Here is an 18,833-nt window from a genome sequence, read left to right as displayed (position 1 = left end):
TACACTGGCTGTGGCCCTTGACTGCTAAGGTTGTATATACTAAATGCTTTAAGTTATGTTTCTCAGCCTCTGGAAAAGATGATGTAATTTGTCTGAGTTCTAATAGCTCCACACACAAAGAGATCTCAGATAGTACCCAAATCCAAAACATACACAAATACCATTATTTTGGGCAAATCACTTCACCTAAAGGTTTTTTTTTTTTTTTCACCTGTGAAATGAATGATTAGCTTAAGTAGGCCCTTGACTTCTCAGGTTTCTGGCAGATGAACAGATACTTGCTTCTGCTGCTTTGTCTTCCAAAGGATACTTTGAAAATGTAGGCGTTCACATTTCTGAGTTAATTTCCTGCCATAACATCCCCTTTACTGTACCTCAATGCAATTCAGGTTTTTAATTTTTTTTTTTTTGTGGTTTTTCGAGACAGGGTTTCTCTGTGGTTTTGGAGCCTGTCCTGGAACTAGCTCTTGTAGACCAGGCTGGTCTTGAACTCACAGAGATCCGCCTGCCTCTGCCTCCCAAGTGCTGGGATTAAAGGCGTGCACCACCACCGCCCGGCTAGGTTTTTAAATTTTTTTAAAAAAAATTGACACCACTTAATTAGTTTGTAGACTTAGTTTATTTTTATGATTATTTTTCTACCAGAATGAGAAGTACATAAGTTACTAAATGTCCTTAAGAAATAAGTCTTTTGTGTAACACTAAAGCCTCCATTAGCTGTTATTCCTGCGGCTTACAACAGTGATATGACACACGGTATCCACCCTCTGGCGCTTCCAAAGAGTGTGGTAGGACTAGAATTCATATTTTTCAGCCATTGGTTTTATCTGGAATATAATGAACATAAAAAGAAGTTGGCAAAATGATGATTAATATTCTTCTAAACAGTTAAAGGATGGATTGTGTTTCAGTTGAGAGTATACTAAAATAAAATCTTCTATTAAATATCAAAGGATAGTTTTAGAATCTTCGGCTGTTTGGACGGACAACGGACGTGTAGGTTGTTTAGCTCAGTCTTCTTTCTACAGACCCTTAAGTGGCTGGTGTGGGGACACTAGGAATTCACATTATGACCCAGAAGTGGGACAAACTCTAGGACACAGGGCTGCCTATTGTACCCCCCAGGCTTCTTTTGTGTGGTTGTGCGTATTCAGCAATATTTCCCAACTATGAGTGTTAGTATGAAATAATGGCCTGCTTTAAAATAAATGATGACGTGTCCACACCAAGGTTAGCTACACTATATAATTTTACAGGTTAAGGACAGGGATGACAATAAGAACCGTTCTGAAAAGGCTTTGTCAACCCCGTGTTTACTTTGTAGCTTAGCAAAAAGGATAAAATTCTGGTCCGATTGAGGTATCATTTCTCAACCTTTCCTTATAGTTAAACAGTTGATGGGAGATAGAAATCAATGTTCTTATTCTTTTGTCCTCAGGGCCTGTGGCTAGCTTATAGCAGGCTCTTAAGAGTATTTGGGATGCACACTGACTGGGAAGAGTAAGGAAAGATAGCTAAGGAAATACGATTAGTTCCCTGTGAGGCATACTGTTGGTAGTGATGTGTGTATAGAGTTGTATTTATTATTAGCATTGGCAAACCTTACTTCTTTGAAAGAATTATCTCAGACATGCGCCCAGCAAATACTGAGAAGCAAGATTGAACGGTACTAGAAGGCCACCTAGTGGATTCCAGGTGGAATCGCTTTGTAATTGATCTGTCTTTTGGGTATGTCCAGACTTTTAAATAGGAACCTTTACCATTCTGCTTGAAGAATAGTCCATTTTAAGATCTTACTTTTTTGGGGATGGTTTCAACTGCACTAAGTAAAGAGTAACATTCCTCCTGCTACTGTTTTTGTGCTGTCGAGGACTTTGGATGCTTGACAAAGATTTGTGTTGCAGAAGGTAAGCTGGTGGGGACCACAAGGAAGGAGGGAACGTGCACTCCCGTGTCTGTGTCTCTTTTCTCTTGCAGCCAGTTATCTGTCATAAAGACAGGCCAAGAGAGTGGGTGTTTTGTGGGCATTTCATTTAATGAGTCTAGGCTTGTGTTTTAGATCACCAAATCAGAGAAAATCCTGTATGATTGAAATGTGGAATGAGTGCTGGCTTTAATACAATGAATTTTCCTTTAAAGTTATTAGGGATAGAGGCCTGCATACATAGCTCATCGGTAGAGCATGTTCTTAGCCTGCACAAGGCCCTGTACTCAATCCCCAGCACATCAAATAAGCAAAAGCTTATTAAAGATGAATATAGGAGCACATAGCCTGGTGTTAAGGGGAATATGAATAACATGTATGAATAGTCACATAGTTTTCAGATTAAGGTTAATGCACGAGGTTTTGCCTCACTATATATACACCTTGTATCAAATATTAATGCTTTAATGGGGCTTTAAAGTTTATTTTTTATGTCGATGAGTGTTTTGCCTGCACATGTTTCTGTATACTATATACACGCCAGTGTCCTTGACGAGTTCTCTGGAAGAGCAGCCAGGGTTCTTTACCACCTCTCTAGCCTGCTTTAGTGATGTTTAAGATGATATAAGCTGTTGATCTAAGAGTTTCATATTGGCCCAGAGTTAAAATTTATAGCATAGATAACATGCATGTATTTGTGTGCATGCACACCTGTGTGCGTGTGTGTGCACACGTACCTGTCACAGTATGACTATGGAAGTCAGCAGACAGCTTTTGAAAGCTGATTCTCTCTACCCTGTATGTGGTTCCCAGGGGTCAAATTCAGGCTTGGTAGCAAATATCTTGAACACACAGAGACAGCTCTTCAGCCGCAGTTTGTATTGTATATTCAGCCAAATTGCAAAGTATTAAGACAATAAAACACCCTTAGTTATTGTATGTATTTTCTCATGGGGTTGACACAGCATTTGAAAATCTATATTTTCCTCAAAATTTTTAAAATATTTTCCTTATTTTTATGTTTATGGGTTTTTTTTTTTTGCCTGCTTGTATGTCCAAACATCACCTGCAGGCAGTGTCCATGTAGGCTATAATAGGAGATTGATCTTCTGCAACTGGACTTACAGATGCTTGTTAGCTGGCATGTGGGTGATAGGAATTGAACTTGGCTCCTTTTAACCGCTGAGCCATCATCTCTCTAGCCCCATTTTCTCAAACTTTTAAGTTCCCCTTCTCCAGAGGAAGGTTATCGGGTATAGATGGATAAGGCATCCGACATTTACAATGCTGTGTTTTAACAACAGACTGCTTTTGATTTATTGTTTTTCTTTCTTTCTCTTTTTTTCTTTTCAAGCAAGAAGAGATGAACTCCAGTCTAGAAAAGTGAAGCTGGACTATGAAGAAGTTGGTACCTGTCAGAAGGAAGTCTTAATAACATGGGACAAGAAGTTGTTGAATTGTCGAACTAAGATCAAATGCGACATGGAAGACATTCACACATCCCTTAAAGAAGGTATTCGCCATTTCCATAACCTGTCATGTATGGACAGTTGTGGGGATGCTTTTCTTGTGTGAAGTAGAAGCATGATATTGTCTTGTAACTTGTTTATAAAGAAAGGACAGTATAGTGCTGTGTGAACGCTTGGGTTTTCTTTTTCCACCTATACCCTGCTAATAGGATTGATGAGAAATCAGTAATGATGTCCCCATAGAGGTTACTGACTTCATTATTACACCTTCATTGTTCCTGTAACTTTTCTGATGCTTGGTTTTCTTGTTTCCTGAAGACGAGATGCATGCTTTAAGAGAAATCTCTAATTGTTGCCATGGAATTACGCAGACTCAGCAACGTGACTCAGCACTATTGTTTGACCGGGAATATTTATTCACATATAATAATGGCGACGGGCCAATCGTAGAAAACTTTTCAGAATGTGCTCCTGTTAGCACACGGGAGAGCATGAGCTCAGGCTGACGTACAGGAAGGAGAGCTGCAATTTTCACTGGGATGTGGCTCTTCTACTGGGGCTTAATGGCTTTATTCCCAAACTCATGATCTGACTTTTGTATCTCTGGATTGCAGGGGTCCCCAAAAGTCGGCGAGGGGAAATTTGGCAGTTTCTAGCAATACAGTACCGCTTGAGACACAGATTGCCCAACAAACACCAGCCTCCAGACACCTCCTATAAGGAACTTCTGAAGCAGCTCACTGCGCAGCAGCATGCCATCCTTGTGGATCTGGGTATGTCTCTGATGTGGGTCATCGCCGACAAAAGATAAAGGCGTCTTAGTGGTGGTTGGTTGGTTAACATTGATAAAGACTGTCTGGCATCTACTGAACTGCTGACCATTTTGTCTGAGGAAGTTGGTCTTATATTCTGATTAAAGAACCGTGAGTGGAATATTCACCCCCCAAACTGACCCTCTGAAATGGGACTCATTATGAAGGCCATATTATAGAGTGCTCTCAGTTACTAAATTTTGAACAACTGATGTGTGTTTGTGTGTGTGCATATGTGTGTGCATGTGTGTGTGCATTTGCGTGTATTCATCGTACTGGACATAAAGCCCAAGGCCTTGTGTATGCTAGTCAAGGGCTCCTCCACTGAGCTACTCCCTCACCCAGGCAACTCTGTCATAATCAGTGCTGATTTTGAAATAGGTTAAAAGGGTAAAGAAATATTTAACAGGGGTTTGAAGACTTTCAGACATTCCTGAATACCAGCTTTTAGCAATCCCTGTAAGAAGTAATACCATAGTCATCCAAGTAGGGACTCAGCGATGGCTGGATAATAGCAAGTCAGAACGCAAGCTGCCATGTGGGTGGACAGGTGGGCTGATCATGCTCTTTACAAGGAGGACCCCAAAGAAGAGAAGGAATCTAGTAAGCACTTAAGCTTTAGAAATAGTATCCCTATCAGATGGGAAACAGGTTAGTTGTGTTGATTCTGTGTGGATAGAATTGATCCTTTCTGATGCTGGGATTCTGGATCCTTGTCTCTACCCCTGGCTTTTTGCAGGCCAGCCCACACTCTGCTAACTGGATACATCCCCAGCCCCCGGATAGTATGATTTTAAAAACATTTTTTCTTTAAAGCACATTATCATATATATTTTACTATTTTAAAGTATCTAAATATTTCATATTGATGTTTAACTATTTAATCTATACTTTTAGAAACTGATAGAAATGAAGTGCTTAGATATGATATTTGAGTCCCTGGCAGTAAAGAAGGGATACCTTATATTTGGGGGTCAGTTTATATTAGGCATATAAAAAAAAAAACCACTGGCTAAAAACTAGTGTTTACCTCTGTTCCTTTCATTGACAACTTTTTTTCATGGCGGGGAGGACTCAACTCAATTAATAAACTTTGATTCCAATTGTATCAAAGTGGAAATGTTATAGAAAACCTGGACACTGGAGTCATTGTCCTGGCTGTGGTTTTCAACAGACTGCTTTGTTCCTAAGTCTGTTCCTTTGTTAACTGAGAACTAGGCGTGGCCTTCCCTGTGGTCCCTGTCACGCTATAGAACTGTGCAGGTAAATGGGCGCTGAGATGTAGGACAGGAGAGTTGCAGCCCCGGCCAGTCTAGATGTCCCCAATCAACAGGGAAGCGGTGAGTGAGATTCCAGGGAAGGAATGGCGGATAAGGGTGGAGGGAGGATCAAGTTCTAGCATACACGGTATATTTATGAATTTTTCCTAGCAAAAGATTCAAGGAGAAATTAGATTGCTAATTTTAAAAACTGCTTATTTGCCTCTGCCAGAGGCCATCTGTGTTCTTCCCTCCCTCTTGTGTGCTTCCTCTCATGTCTTCTCCTTACTCTGCAGAAATAATCTTATCAGTTCCTGGAAAAAACAGAAAAGGAAAACAGAAAGCACTTTTAAGCCTATGTGCTAAAATACACTTGAAAATCTTACAGTCTTGCAAATTCTAATTGACCTGAGTTATCATTTGACCAGGAAGCTCACAGGGCATTTCATGTGCTGGCAGCTCAAGGAAAGTCCCAAACTAGTGCAAACAAATAACTTTGGCGCGGAGGGTGGGTGGGTCTGTGCAGTACCAAGCACCAGCTTTAGAGAAATACAGGGTTGGGTTTGTTTGCTTGTTGGTGTCTCCATGGTAATTTTCTATCCAGAGGTAAATTTTAGGGAGAAATTTACTTGAAATCATATAGAACTTTTCCTGTCTTTATCCTCCTTCGACATGTGTGTGTATATGTATGTAACTATATATGCATACATTTTATTCATATGTTGTATATGTTTTTTAAACAGAGTTTACATGGTTTTTGGAAACAGATAGAATTATCTAAAAAAAATCAGAATGATAGAGTCTAAGTAAAGCAAAATAAAACAAAAATATTCCCTCCATTGTCATGTTACAAACACATGAAATAAAAAAGTGAATGTGGTTGTAGATGACCAAGATTTTGCCTTAAACAATGACACCTTATAGAATTTGATTTTAGGCTAGAATGGTCTTTACATGAATTTAGACTTTGTCTTGATTCAAACTCAAAATAAAGCTGAGTTCTCCTCTGTGGTACCTTTTGGAGGACATATTTCTGTTGAACGGTATTGCTTTTGTAGAAAGTAATGCTGCTTAGCACATATTTGCTTCTGTATCATGTGTGTGAACCATAGGACTTACAGAGTGATTAGTGGGAAGGGTAGAGGGACGGGGAGGAGAAGTGAGAGGAGGGAGTGTAAGGGAGGGGAGAGCCTCCCAGATGTACATTCCCAGCAATCTGGGGATAGCAGAATGCTGGTTAATCCCAGAGGTCACCATGTTGGGTTCTTTTTCCCTCACAGGGAGGACATTTCCCACTCACCCGTACTTTTCAGTACAGCTTGGGGCGGGGCAGCTGTCCCTCTTTAACCTGCTGAAAGCCTACTCCTTGCTGGACAAAGAAGTGGGCTACTGCCAGGGAATCAGCTTTGTGGCCGGAGTCCTGCTTCTGCACATGAGCGAGGAGCAAGCCTTTGAAATGCTGAAGTTCCTTATGTACGACCTGGGCTTCCGCAAGCAGTACCGACCGGATATGATGTCACTTCAGGTGAGGCAGTTAGTCTTGATGAGTCAGGTGTGCAGGGGACTTTCATCAGAAATCTCAGTTCCAGCCATTTCTGAATCGCAGTTCAGAGAACTTGGACAAATATTTAGATATGTGTTCATTGTTGTTGTAGGGGAGGATTTGAGATTTTGCTAACACCCATGTACCTAGGAAAGCATGCAGAAAGTGCTCACCAAGGTGAATAACTAGAGTAATCCAAATTCCCCTTGGAAGCTGTGCATAGACCGACTTACTAGGTTGAATGGTGTTTTATTCCAAACACTTTACTTATACTTTACATCAGAGAGGAAATATTGATATCACTGCTAAAAATTAAATTAACTCTGGTTTTCAAAAAACAATTTCTTTGTTATTAGAGTTTCAGATAATAGAAACTGCATACGAACAATGTTTTTGGTCCACAGGCAAAAAGATTTAGTTATAAATTTAAAATGCAATGTAGTTTTTTCCATTAGAGAATTCCTAATAAAAATTTATCCCAGCATAAGCATAGGTAAGTTGGATTCATATATTAATAATCACTATGATTCAGGAAACATCAAAAAAGAGTCCCAAGTGGTAATCTCTAAACACATGTACATGTGAGCAACATTCAATGGGCTCGGTGGGTTGTATATGTGTATATATGTTGTATATATGTATGTTACAATAATAATTATAGGAGAAGTCTTGAATCCGTGTTGGAAGGAGAAGTGGGAGTGAGGGAGTGGTTGCAATGATGTTAACAGGGTACTATGCCAGAAATTCTCAAGGAAAATCATAAAAACGATCTTTATAATTACTAAGAATATTCTTTCTATTTTTGGAAATGCAGATGTTGTAACATCTTGCCTTTCAGCCTTCCTCTCACCTGTGACACTAGGGTTGTTATCATGATAGGAGCGCTGAACTCTGTGCTTCAGAAAGTGAAATGTGACACCTTGTCATTGTCTAGAACAGGATGCCAGTAAGGTTTGATCCCTCAGGTTACAAAGATGCCACAGGCATCCAGTGAGCCTGGCTCCCTTGAGAGGCTGTCTGATCTCTTGCTCCATTGCCGAGTGTGGACACTTAGGTTCTGCTTCAGTGTCCTGAACTGGGACCAAGGGCTGGTCTCCTTAGCGTCAATATCTGTCTCATCACATTCTGTCTCTGCTGATGTCTGTCCTGGATGTTTCTGAAGTCTCGTGTGGCCTTTGACTCTCTTCTACTTCCTGCCCTTCTCATATCACTTCCTCCTGTTTTGTCTCTTCCGTCTGGAGCTTGGCCATGTTAAATGTATTTTGAAATGGAAGGATGATTTTTTTTTGTTTTTTGTTGTTGTTTTAGCAAACAGGACTTTATTATCATAGGAACCTTGAATTTTCAAATCTGCCCAACTCTATTTCAGTAGAGGAAATATCCCTAGCCTCAAGTTTAGAACATAGGGCGAAGATTATAAGATCCTAGGAAGTAATGGAATGGCAAACCTTTGTTTCTTCATTATGGGCACAACTGAATTAAAACAGAATGTCTTTATCAGCATGCTTTCCTGGTATTTAGGTTTGTTTCTGAGCTTACCAAAATGCTCATTCTTCTGCTGATGAACACCCACCCTGTCTGGATTCTAAGCCGGAGTCAGCCTGAAGGAAATGTATGATTTCCTTTTTGCCATGACTTACTGAGATAGTAATCTCATTATAAAATCTCTTTTTAGGTTTGCCTCCTGCCAAGCTGTTTATTTTATAACCATGACTTCCTGTGGCCTCGATTCCTTCCTTTTGCAGTTTGTGGAAACTTAGTTTCCAAAATTTCCATGGTAGATAAGGTTCAGGGGGAGTTTGCAGTGTTTATGTACAACACTTTGTGATTTCTTTTTTTTCCAGGAGCTGTCTCGATTTTTACTTTATGCTCCGGGAACTGTTCTTGAATTTACAACATGATTGGTGTTAGCAAGCATTTTCATTAGTTTATGTCTTTTTAAAAGATAAAAAGTTCACATTCAAGAGGAGATATTGAAAATTTGTTAGGAGAGCCAATACAATTCCTTTCTATTGGAAGAATGTTGTTCTTTTCAGGTAGATACGCCATACCAAACACATAGCAGAAACCCTTGTGTTGTGAGGGGTGGGGCCCCTTGTTTGTCCTGGCCTCCCCGCGCTAGTTTACACCTGAAATAATCACACAGAAATTGTATTCATTTAAACATTGCCTGGGCATTAGCTCTAGCCTCTTATTGGCTAACTCTCACATCTTGATTAACCCATTTTAATTAAATCTGTGTATCACCACGTGACTGTGACTTTCCAACAAGATTCTAACCTACGTCCATCTCAGGCCAGAGATTTATGACCTCTGCCACTCTTCCCTTCTTCCCAAAATTTTGTTTCCCCCGCCTACCTAAGAGCTACCCTATCAAAAGACCAAGACAGTTTCCTCATTCAACCAATAAAAACAGCACAAATACAAAAGGACCTCCAACACCACCCTTGCTTATGAGACTTAGTTGAATTTACACTCATGAATTATGCTGTAAATGTAGTGAACTTGGATGTGAACATAGTCTTTAAAGTTAACAGTAAAAATAAAGATGTGCTACTTTACTAAATGTGTGTGAGTTATTGAAAGTTGGTATGTTGGACACACATGCAGATTTCTGCAGGTTTTGTTTTTCTTCTCTATATGCACCGCAGATCCAGATGTACCAGCTGTCCAGACTCCTCCATGACTACCACCGAGAACTCTACAATCATCTCGAGGAGAACGAGATCAGCCCCAGTCTTTATGCTGCTCCCTGGTTCCTCACACTCTTTGCCTCTCAGTTTCCCTTAGGATTTGTAGCCAGAGTTTTTGGTAAGAAATGTCTTTTTTCAGTTCGGACAGTATTTTCTGTCTCCCAGAGATCATTGTCAATGAAGTCCCCATAGGGCCAGGAGAGTCCAAAGTATTATTCAAAGGCAGTGAAAAAGAGTTGGGTTCCTGTGAGCTTGTGCCTATTTGTGTGGAAAACCTAGAAAACACAGTTTTCAAATCTGGATGAGGGACAAACTGTACCATTTTCTGGATTTTTATTCTTCTGGGTCTTTCATTTTTCATCACCTCCTTTAAACTGGATTCAAGATACAGAGAAGGGAACACAACTGCTGTGTTATATTATGGGTGCTATTTCTAGTGGCATGTTCTAGTGTTTCTGTTGTTAACATGTAACTTTTGTTCCTGTCTCATGGCTTTCATGGCTACATTTACTGGCACTGAAGGAGCCGAGATAATCCCTGAGACTATGGCTAAGAGGAAAAATCTCTGAATATAGACAGGCACATTGTTGAGTAGCTGCCTTGCTCCAACCACAGTGTTGGCATTGGAAGAAAGGAGAGTCTAGCAAGGTTTGTGTGCACTCTGGGGGCCTTTACATCTATTCACAGGTCTTAAATGGGCTCATCAAAGTACCATTTAGTAACCAAAGCATGAGGCTGAGTGTAACTGTGCACACCTGTAGTCTCAACACTTGGAGACGCTGAGGCAGGAGGATTGTGAGTTGGAGCCTGTGTTAGCAACATAACAAATCCCCATAGGTCTTAGTTATGGCTTCTGTTGCTGCGATAAAACACCATGAGCAAAGGCAACATGGGAAGGAAAAGCTCTATTTCAGCTCATACTCACTGAGTGAAATCGAGGCAGGAAATCTGAAGCATGAGTAGATTCACAGTCCATGAAGAAGTGCTGATTACTGGCTGGCTCCTCATGGCTTGCTTAGCCTGCTTTCTTCTAATACCCAGGACCACCAGCCCAGGGGTGGCACCATCCGCTGTGACCTGGGGCCTCTCACATAAGGCATCAGCCAGGGGAAAATGCACTACAGATTTGTGTACAGGCAAACTTATAGAGGCATTTTCTCAGTTCTGGTTCCCTCTTCCCCAGTAGCTCGAGCTTGTGTCAAGTTGAAATTCAACAGGCCAGCACGGCTTCTATAAACAGGAAAAGAAAGGAGGACATCAGCAATTACTGTTCACTAGAAAATTATTCAGTGATGTCAGCTGGGACATCAGAAACCGAGAGTGGGGTTCCCTCATTTGCTGGGTTCTACACATCTGTCTAGAGGCAGGGACAAAAATCTCAGTATTTATGTACCACTGTGCTAAATTGGAGCTTTGTGGTGTTTGGCCAAATGTTAAATGGTATTTAACTTTAGGTCATTAACATATTTTTTTTAAAGAATTAGTATAAAACTCAGGAAAACAATCGGATTATAACAAATAGAGAAATGTTAGGAGAAGCTTGAGTTTTGAGCATGTGTGTGTTTTATGTATACATAATCTGCATTTGTAATGCGAGCTTTAATGCCATCTTCTGACAAAACTGCATCCCATCATACTTCAGGAGCCTGGGTGTCTCCCACTTGCAGGCTACACACCACTTTTTTCCAGTGACATTTTCTCTGGCGCTTTGGATTCTTATAATGGGTCTCTTTAAAACCCTTTTAGATGTGTTTGTGTCCACTGGCAAGGCTGTTCTGTCACTTGCTTTGGACTCAATGTCAGAGTTCATGATCTCACGTCCCTTCCGTAGCAGTCTGTTCCCTGTTAGAGACTGAAGATGACAGCTGACTGGGCTGCACAGGTCTTGTGTATGCTCAAGTTTTCTCTTTAATTGCCTCCTTGAATATTGACTTAACCTCATTTTAGCTGGCTCATTTGCATTTGGATTATGAATAGTTGAACAGTACTAGTTGAGTACATTGATTGGTTGTTACATTCTGTTGTGATGAAAAGCCTAGTAGTTGAATAAATTTATGTGAAATTTATCTAGAATCCATTAAACTACCATAAAAACTGTAAACAATACATAGACAGACAGATATATAATGTTTCTTTTGATCCCTTAGCCATATCTAAGATCTTTAATAAGATGAATAGACAACATTCTATTTGTTTCAGTCATATTAACTTGTTTTTAAAAATAAAAACTGATTTTTGACCAGTTTTCTTTTGCATTTTTTCTGGTTCTGGTGCCGTACTAAAACAAAAATATGTGCTCTTTGCAACAGTAGATGTACAACTTTGATTGGGAAAATTTTCTTTCTTTCTCTAGATATTATTTTTCTTCAGGGAACTGAAGTTATATTTAAAGTTGCCCTCAGTTTACTGAGCAGCCAGGAGGCACTTATAATGGAGTGTGAAAACTTTGAAAATATTGTTGAATTTCTCAAAAACACATTACCCGATATGAATACCACAGAAATGGAAAAAATTATTACCCAGGTATGATGTAAATGATTCAATATGTACTAAATTCTTTCCTATAAAAATGTAGTTTGCCTCATATCTATTTTCTTTAAGGTCTCCTTTTGTTTGATTGGGCACATTTTGTTTAGAAATGAATTGATTATACAATTTCAACATTGTAACATTATTTATCTGCCCATGCACAGAAAATTTGCTAATGTGATACATAGTGGGTTTTCCAGAAATCTTTTCAATTTAAACAAGTGTTGAGATCTTGGTCAAAACTTGAAGAGTCAAGATGACCAGAAAGTAAATCAAAGCTCACTAACTTTGCAGTATCACCAATTCTTTCAGAATTTGTAAGAAGGGTCAGGCCTGTGACTCTAGCTTCTTGGAAGGCGGACGGCGGAGAATCCCAAGTCTAAGCTTTTTTTTTAATTTTTTAAAAAGATTTATTTATTTATGGGTAATAAATACATAGTATAAGGGTGTTTTGTCTGCATGTACATCTGCGCACCAGAAGAGAGCATTGGATCCTAAGGGACTATGGTTATAGGTGGTTGAGAGCCACCATTAGATGCTGGGAATTGAATTGGACCTCTAGAAGAGCAGCCAGTGCTCTTAAACACTAAGCCATCTCTCCAATCCTGCATCTCAATTTTTCAGTCTAAATGTATTGGAGAATCAAGTTTAAAATTGTAATGTGTCTAATGAGATTTCTACTCTTAACTTTTCTATTTTTAATTTGTCTTATGTGTGCTTGGTAGTGGACTGAATTACTTTAAAATTTTTTTATTATGTTAGATTTTATTTACCTAAGCACATAGGTGCTTGCTATTTGGTGCGTACTGTTCTGTGCTCTTGTTCTAAGAGGGAAAGACAGGTTAGTCAGTGAAAGTATTGAAGTCTTTGAGTCAGACAGGTGGGTAGATATTCAGAGTCCGAGGATAATGTAGTTGTTTCAATTAGAGTGATAGGTGGGTAGACCAAGGTAGGATAGGGTATTTGGGAATTTTTGGGTTAATGAAAAGAAAAACTTTAAAAAGATAATCAGAAGGCAAATGTTTAGTTGTTTCCTCAGCATTAATTAGAATAAAGCAAGAGTCAAGAAACACTGACCTGTCTGGGGACACATCCCAAGTCTAAGCTTATCCTGGTGATTTACCTCAGTGATTGAGCATTAGTTTGTCCAAGATGCGCAAAGCCCTGGATATGATCCCTAACACCATAAAATTTAACTCATATGCAGATTATGTGAATAGTAATCAGTAGTTTCTAATTATTAAAACCTTTAAGTTAACTAATATGGCTTTTGTTTACATAGTATTATTTGTCAATTCTTTGGAAATATATTTTCTGATTTGTTTTGAATCATGGTCATACTGTGGAGCTTAGGTTGGCTTTGAACTTGATTTTCTCCTACTTCTGTCTCCCAAGTGCTGGGATTGTGGGTATGGACTGCCATGCTCTTCTGGTTGAAATAACCTGTATGATTATCAAGCAGTTAAATATCATTATTTTGGAAATTTGAAATCATATATGAAAATTATATATTTGAAAGAAAAAAATCCCAAAATAATGAAATTAATGTGACTTGTCTGACTTATGGGTTGCTTCCCTGATTAGAGTCGATTGACCGAGGTGCTGATCTTGAGAGAAGCTCACAAGGACTAGAAATAAATAAAGCCATTTATTAAGACCTTTCCGCTCCATTAACACATACATTCAAATAGTCCTAGGTAGCTTTGCTTACTACTCAGCAGTGATTGTCTCTGACACAAATAATCATTGCTCAATAACAATTGTTGACCTGGTACTCTAATTTCAGAAGACAGTTATTAAATTATAGTCATCTTGGTGGCCAACTACCCTTGGACATTAGTTTATTTTTGTGACTTGGATGTACTTTTTGGATGTTTCAACTACATAGAAATATTCTGTGTGCTAAAAGTTAGATCTGTATCTCAACTGTTCTTGTATGGATAGCCAGGCCTATTTCTCCTTTTGGTGTATTTTAATGTTCCGAATAGTGCTGGGAAATAAATATGATATGAAGTCTACCATTATACATGACTTGTATCTTGGTGTCGATACTGAAGACCAGACTAACTAACCCATGGTGCTTCAACAGGTTTTTGAGATGGATATTTCTAAACAGTTACATGCCTATGAGGTAGAGTATCATGTGCTACAGGATGAGTTTCTGGAATCTTCTTATGCTTGTGAGGATACTGAATCTTTGGAGAAGTTGGAGAGAGCCAACAACCAATTGAAAAGACAGAACATGGACCTTCTAGAAAAACTCCAGGTACAGAAATAAAGATCAAAACAACTGTGAGCATGTAGCCCTGTTTGCATGGAGCTGCTCAGAATGATTGGGATATGCATGTGTGTTGAACCCCTGATAACCAATGGCCTAGGTATCTCCTTAGCTTCGTGTTTATGGAGGTCTACAAATGTAATGAACAGCTTATGTATCACTTGGGGTACACACACACACACACACACACACACACACACACACACACTCACACAATAGTAGAATGGCAATTCAAAGCCGAATTTGGATTCACCTTATTGGATGTTATGCAAGTCAGGTAAGTTCAGGGGAGGAAGAAGAAAATCTGAGGAATAAGGTATGCAGTTAGGTACACTTGGACTGAGCTCTGAAGGATGAGCAGTGAGTGAGGAGGCCTTTGCGTTACCCAGGGGAGGAGGTTGCTTCATTCAGGAGAATGTGGTAGAGGAAAGTGAACATAGTGTTATGTCAGGCCTCATGCTGGTGAGAGGAGCAGGTAGAGGATGGAGTACAGCAGATTGTTGTCTAAGGACACAGTTTTATGTGTCCCTCTTCAGAAAGAAGCCTCTCTGAAGTATTTGCGCCTCGCATTTGAAAGAGCAATATAAACCAATGACACTTTAGGGTGAAGTAAGTGAAACAGTTGTGAAAATCCATCTTGGGATTTTTGTCTGCTATTTGTCTAGAGTAAAACAGAAAGGAAAAGAGGTGGAGCTGCTTCTCGGTAAATTAAAAGTGAACCCAGAACACAGACTTGCCACAACCTTTCTCTGGACAGTTCCAGAACTCATTGTCAAGTTTCTCAGTCAGTTGAAAGGAACAGAGTTTCAGGTCTGTCTGTGGAAGCCGGACCTCCTGACAGGTCCTTAGGCTGTGGAACGCGCTGCTCTTAGAAGGGGTTATGGGAGTTTTCATAACACCCAACTTTGTTCTTCTGGGATCAAAGGATTGTTACCAAAGAGAAGGACTGCCCAGAACTACTAACCACTTAGATTACCTCCTGAACTTCTCTTCACCAGTGTGCTCAAACTATGGTGCCTGCTGTAGCAGGGGTAGGGGAGGTGCTTGCCAGCGTGAGCTCCATGTTGCCTAGATTGGTATCTCCTAAAAGTATGAGATAAACAGAGTCACATATCAACAACTGGTCAGGAATATCCTTGTTCTGCCTTCAGTCAAGAGGGACAGGGGACACTAGTGGGTGTGAGTGATGACCCAGCATCATGGGGTGATGATATGATATTGCACGGCTGCTGTCATTAGTGAGACGAAAGAAATCATGTGAGCATAATGTGTGTACATATATATGTCTGGACATGTATGCCTGTTAAACATATATATGTATACATACATATCTACACACATACACACACATTTAATATGTTGCTAAAGTTTGAATCTAGAATCCTTTGAATGTACTTAGAAAGTACTCTATCACTGAGTTATATCTTCCGTTTCCAATACTTAGATTTTTGAGCACTCTAAAGAAAAAAACTCCATTTCAGAGAACATTTTTCTATACTAAAATATACTTAAAATGCACTTTTCTCAGTGTGTTCAAATGATATTCTATTAATTAATGTGATGTAATTTTCTCATAACAAATGTAAGGCATGACTGTTACTATAATAAAGAGCCAGACCCCTCAAGTTTTTAATATGGAGGTGTTTTTTTTTTCTTTACAAACAGGTAGCCCACGCTAAAATCCAGGCCTTGGAATCCAACCTAGAAACTCTTTTGACCAGAGAGACCAAAATGAAGGCTTTAATCCGGACCTTGGAACAAGATAAGATGGCTTATCAAAAGACAGTGGAACAAATCCGGAAGCTGCTGCCAGCTGATGCGCTGGCCAACTGTGAATTGCTGCTGAGAGACCTAACTTACCCCAGTAATGACAAAGCCAAGACAGGAAATAAGCCATAGTTCCAGAGTGGCCTCGGCATAGAGCTTCCTTACAATACCTGGAAGGAGGCACCTGTTTACTGCTGGTCTAAGGTCGACCAGAAGTCTGGTGGGACACCTGCTACTGGTGCTGAGATCATCAGTAGGTGATGTAGCTCTCCTCAGAGCACTCCACTCCTAAGCCATCACAGACATCCAGACTGTATCTTCTTCTGGTTGTTGTCAACTCTGTACATAAATATATATATATAACTGGATACAAAGATTCGTGCTTTCCAATCAAACGGTAGATATGTATTCAGAGCAAATTTTTTTTTCAGTCAAATTAATTCCACACCAAAAGGAAGTTCTAGTGAGATTTCCCTTTGGACACAGGTGGAATCTTTTTGTTTTTCTAGTGAAACAAATCTAGAACATCTTTGTATATTGAAATATACTTGAAAAAAAAATGAATGTATCTTCCCCCCAAAGATGAGCATGTTTCACCTAGTGTTGTAGGCAGACACATTTCTGTAGCTTTATGTGTCTGTCTATGGAAAGGACATGACTAACTGCTAGTCTTGCCCCCGTGAGTCTCTTACGACAGTAGGGCCCTTCTGGCCTGCCCCCTGTGTGACAACCAGCATGTCGAATCTTCACTTATTTGAGTCTGGTTAGGCTTTGCTTGACACACACAGGGACAAAGCAGGACCTTGTGGCTGAGTCCACCCACCTCAAGGTGAAGAGGAATGTTGCTAATTTTCTAGCAGATTAGACCAGCATTGATATTCAAACTGAAAATATGAGGCCTCAAAAACACAATTAAGCTCCTAAATTGTCTATAGTAGCTCATTGCCATTTTATTTAGTTGACTTCAACAGGGATAAATAGTTGCTTGGGGCTGTATTTACCAAGTGACAGGATTGGTTATTTTCTCACAAAATGATGGGAGCTTTCCATGGAGTTCTTGTGACCTTCAGTTTAGAATAGGGAAATAAAGTTATGATTGATTTTCCAAAGATTATATACCATGCTGAATTGCTTTTTTTATGTTTTACTCAATAACAGAACAATGTATTAATCATTTTCCCCTCTCATGTGAAACTTTAGAACTGTGAAATGTTTAGGAAGGAACTGTGTAAAGCACACTGGAAGGGAAGAGAAATGTCTCCAGCCCAGTTAAAACCTGCACAATTCTGTATTTGGACTCCTGGCTTCTGCCACATACAGATAGCTTACTAGAGAATGTTTATGCATACTGGGTACATTCATTCTCCCAGGAGAAGTTCGGTTCCTACAGCAGAGATGACTTTACAATAGTGCCTCAGAACACGAAGGCAGCATTTTTGCCTTTCCAAACAGTGTTTATTGTCACTGCTTTTTGCAGTCCTTGTCCTTTTGCAGATAGGTTATTTGGGCATAATTTTCCCCAGAGAGAGTTTATTGTATGCCAGATGAAATTTTATTCTAGAGCTCAAAAGTCAAGATGTAAAAGATTTCAGAAGACATTGGTCAGTAGATACCAAGTAAACACCCTTCTAGGCTGTTACCCTCTTAAATGTCACAAGTCTTGGGATCAGGATGTTCTTGGATCCAGGAGGTTTCCTCCCCAAACAACCAAGTCTTATTACTTAGGAGAGTTGATATAGCTTCTAGATTCTATGGAGTGGTCATTCTAGAGTCTCCATTCTATTGAAAGCCATTAGCTGATCAGTTGCTTGAATCTTCTGAAAATACTTTCATGTATATCATTGTCTATTCTCCTACAAGGATGAAGGGTAGCACAGTCTTACTTTCTGATGATAGAAATTGCCTTATGGGTGTAATGTAAAGGTGGTGATAGAGAATGAAATATTTTCTTTATGTTTCTCAGTTAAAAGTAAACTATGTTTTGGATGTTAAAAGTTAGCAATTAAGGCAATGTGGATATAGTGTTTTCTTGTGAAAATGACTTTCTCATTTATGGTTTAAAAAATGTTACACCGGTTATGATTTATCAGTTTACATCTCCATCAAGTTCATGTAATGTCTAGTTCATTTTCAATAAATACATTGCTGCCATTTCCAGAACTTTACTGTTATTATTATTATTATTATTATTATTATTATTGCCTGGGGGTGACTCAAGCTCTTGCTTAGAGACTTGAAGTCAAAACTTGCCTGGGTTGGATTGATGCTACCTAAACCTGAAAATGCTGAACATTCTCATGAAAGGAATCTAGGACAACAAATATAATTTAAGACAAGAATGAATATAGTTGCCAATTTCCAACTTCTTTCACAATGAAGCCTTTACTAGTGGGAAAGGAGAGGGAGGCTGAGCTGTCAGGCTTGACTTTTTTCCCCCTCTCTTTCCTCCTTCTGTCCTTTCCTTCCTGTCTCCTTCCCTCTCTTCTTTCCCTCTTTTTAGTTCCAGTTCTGTGGTTGGAAGCTAAGACTTCATGCATGCTGGTACTACATAGACTATTA

At 39.5% G+C, this 18,833-nt stretch overlaps 1 protein-coding gene across 4 annotated transcripts in view; it reads left to right on the top strand.

Annotated features, from left to right (window-relative positions):
- The window catches only part of Tbc1d4 (TBC1 domain family member 4), a 174,366-nt gene extending 155,941 nt beyond the window's left edge, over positions 1–18,425 (top strand). For 2 of the 4 annotated variants that reach the window (XM_041670444.1, XM_041670462.1), the window contains 7 exons: positions 3,276–3,437; positions 4,008–4,166; positions 6,745–6,989; positions 9,659–9,818; positions 12,054–12,223; positions 14,319–14,495; positions 16,173–18,425. In XM_041670444.1, the coding sequence (XP_041526378.1) occupies positions 3,276–3,437; positions 4,008–4,166; positions 6,745–6,989; positions 9,659–9,818; positions 12,054–12,223; positions 14,319–14,495; positions 16,173–16,406 (1,307 nt within the window). In that variant the 3' untranslated portion in view covers positions 16,407–18,425. The remainder of the gene's footprint in view (positions 1–3,275; positions 3,438–4,007; positions 4,167–6,744; positions 6,990–9,658; positions 9,819–12,053; positions 12,224–14,318; positions 14,496–16,172) is intronic. The other 2 variants (XM_041670452.1, XM_041670471.1) reach the window with 1 other exon arrangement.
- The last annotated feature ends 408 nt before the right edge of the window (positions 18,426–18,833 follow it).

Source organism: Microtus oregoni, unplaced genomic scaffold (genome assembly GCF_018167655.1).
Source record: "Microtus oregoni isolate MIOR12 unplaced genomic scaffold, Mior012 000001F_ref0000356, whole genome shotgun sequence".
Taxonomy (NCBI): domain Eukaryota; kingdom Metazoa; phylum Chordata; class Mammalia; order Rodentia; family Cricetidae; genus Microtus; species Microtus oregoni.
The sequence above is the reverse complement of the archived record's forward strand: the minus strand, read 5'-3'. Positions and strand labels throughout refer to the sequence as shown.